This window comes from Palaemon carinicauda, chromosome 5 (assembly GCF_036898095.1).
Source record: "Palaemon carinicauda isolate YSFRI2023 chromosome 5, ASM3689809v2, whole genome shotgun sequence".
In the NCBI taxonomy this organism is placed as follows: domain Eukaryota; kingdom Metazoa; phylum Arthropoda; class Malacostraca; order Decapoda; family Palaemonidae; genus Palaemon; species Palaemon carinicauda.
Window position 1 is genome coordinate 47,469,218 of NC_090729.1, and position 2,741 is coordinate 47,471,958.

The following is a 2,741-nucleotide window of genomic DNA, read 5'->3' on the forward strand; positions in this document are numbered from 1 at the left end:
GCCGCACTCTTGCTCCCCTCTACACCACCCTCAAGGGCAAGCCAAAAGACCTGATGTGGAATCCCCTTCAAGAAGCGGCCTTCTGCAATGCAAAGGATGTATCAACCGCTGCAGATCTCATATTTCCTATCCCACATGCTCCTCTACTTCTCTCCACCAAGGCAGCTACGTCGCTAATAGTGCAATACTAAAACAGGTGGTCAACGGCTCGCCGCGCCCATTGGCCTTCTTCAGCAGAAAACTATCCAACGAAGAATCGGGTTATTCTACCTTCGATCGCAAATTGCTGGCGGTGCACTGGGCTGTCAGTCACTTTCGCCATTTCTTAGAAGGTATGCCCTTCGTCATTCGCACAGACCACATGCCTCTGGTGCACGCTTTCACTCGACAGTCTGATGACTGGTCCTCCCGTCAACGCCGACATCTCTCAGCCGTGGCAAAATACGATCGCACCATTCATCATTTCCCTGGGAAAATGAATCCCGTTGCTGAGCCCCTATCAAGAAACACTTTGGCTGCCGTTCAACTGAGACTGGATTACAATACCTTGGCTGAAGCCCAACTACTGGATCCAGAATATCAAGCATGTAGGACATCCTGCCTATCCCTCAGTTGGGAAGATATCCCTCTTGATGACTCCAACGCCAACCCCCTCTGTGACGTCAGTACTGGTAGACCACGACCTTGGATTCATACTCCCGTGCGCCGACAGGTGTTTGATTTCATCCACGGCCTTTCACATCCCTCGTGCTGTTCTACTGCACAGCGGCTGAAGACGAAGTTCATTTGGCACGGCATTTCTAAGGATGCTAAGGATGGGGTCCGTGCCAGTACTTCTTGCCAAACTTCCAAAGTACATCGACACACGGATTAAGCATTGGACACCTTTCCTCAACCTCAGCGTCATTTTGCCCACATTCACGTCAACGTTGTAGGTGCCTTACCCACATCACAAGGACATCGTTACCTGTTTACCCTCATTGACCGCTACACTCGTTAGCCTGAATCCCATGGAAACTGCAACGTCCGCCTCATGTACATCTGCCTTACTCGCAGGATGGATTGCAAGATTTGGTATCCCTAAGCATATTACTTCTGAAAGGTGTACCACTTTCACCTTTCAATTGTGGACATCATTAGCGAATCTCCTAGGCATCACACTACATCAGAAAAACTGCCTACAACCCTGCTGCAAATGGAATGGTGGAACGTTTCATCACACCCTCAAAGCAGCTTTGATGTCCCACTGCAAGGATTCTAACTGGTTTGCTCAGCATCCCTGGGTCCTGTCGGGACTAAGGACCTCTCTTAAAGACGCCCTCGACGTCTCGGCACCTGAAATGGTGTATGCGTTACGTCGTGGGAAAATTTACTCCAGTCAGACAGACTTACAAGCCCCCAGCAAAGCATCTCATACCGACAGACTTGCACTCTGCAACGCACGTCTTCCTACGTAACGACACTAGCAAGCTACCACTACTGCACCCTTACACAGGCCCTTTCGTTATGATCTGACGCAGTCCGAAAGCATTCCTACTAAACATACGTGGGAAAGAAGACTGGGTCTCCATTAATCGTCTAAAATCTGATCATCTCCGGCCAGATGACCAGCCTACAGTTCGCCTCTCTAAATCAGGGCCTCCTATTAAACATGTACAGTATGTCATTTTTAGGGGGGAGCCATGTACCAACCATATCTCACACGATCGTACATAGTAACGACATTTCATTTTTTATATATATTATGCTTGTATCTTTGCTCTCCCCTTACACTGATAGGGACCTGAAATAACAAGTCTGTTTTTCCCACCGTCAACTGTTAACCGGTGCAGTTGCCAGTTTAACATGAAATTGCCGGTTATGTTTTTTATACTGTACCAACCGTGTGTCACACAATTGTACATAATTCCTTTTGTATATATTATGCTTGTATCTTCGCTTTTCCCTCGCACTAAAACGAACATGAAAATTCATGTCTGGTTTTCCTCTGTAATATTGTCACTTTCTCGAACATGTATTTTCCTGTTGCCTTGATGTTTTGTATATAAAGGAGAGTGGTCCTTAATAAACAACTCAGTTGATTGCATCCTGCCTTTGAGTTCACAATCTTCTCTCGGCCCGTCACATTGGTGACCCTGGAGTGACTCTCTCCTCCCGCCTTTACCACCCCCCCTCCCCCACCGCCTCTCACCATTACTATGACGCCGTCAACGCATACCTTCTGCAGCAGTATTCGCCGTCGCCAGCCGCCCGTATAGCAACGCCTTTTCAGCTCTCTCAACAACCGTTGGGGGACCAAAGAGTTTCGCTCACCCTCGGGAAAATGACCAGTATTACTCGCCTGCAACCTGCCGCAAACGGCTCTCCTCGTGATGTGAACCCACTTCATGACCTTCAAACCTCCATCAACGCTTCCACTCGTGACGTAGAGGACACCTATTCAACTTCAACCGAAGCTGACGTGAATGCCGTAGGACACACACGCCTATGAATGCCGTAGGCCTATGAATGCTGTAGGACACACGCCTATGAATGCCGTAGGCTTATGAATGCTGTAGGACACACGCCTGTGAATGCCGTAGGACACAGTCGCCTATGAATGCCGTAGGACACGCCTATGAATGCCGTAGGACACACACGCCTATGAATGCCGTAGGACACACTCGCCTACCCCGTGACGAGCCGGAGCGGCAACACAGCCAACCATCATCCACCACTAGCTCGCACCCCAACCAACGACT

The 2,741-nt window shown here is 49.1% G+C and overlaps 1 protein-coding gene across 1 annotated transcript; it reads left to right on the forward strand.

Annotated features, from left to right (window-relative positions):
• The first annotated feature begins 361 nt into the window (after positions 1-361).
• Positions 362-874, forward strand: LOC137640874 (uncharacterized). Its single transcript, XM_068373336.1, has one exon. It carries the CDS (start codon positions 362-364, stop codon positions 872-874), a length of 513 nt encoding a protein of 170 aa, XP_068229437.1.
• Positions 875-2,741: the final 1,867 nt, after the last annotated feature.

Bases quoted from the DNA above. Each gene is read 5' to 3' on its own strand.
- LOC137640874 (XM_068373336.1), top strand. From the start codon at position 362: ATGCCTCTGGTGCACGCTTTCACTCGACAGTCTGATGACTGGTCCTCC.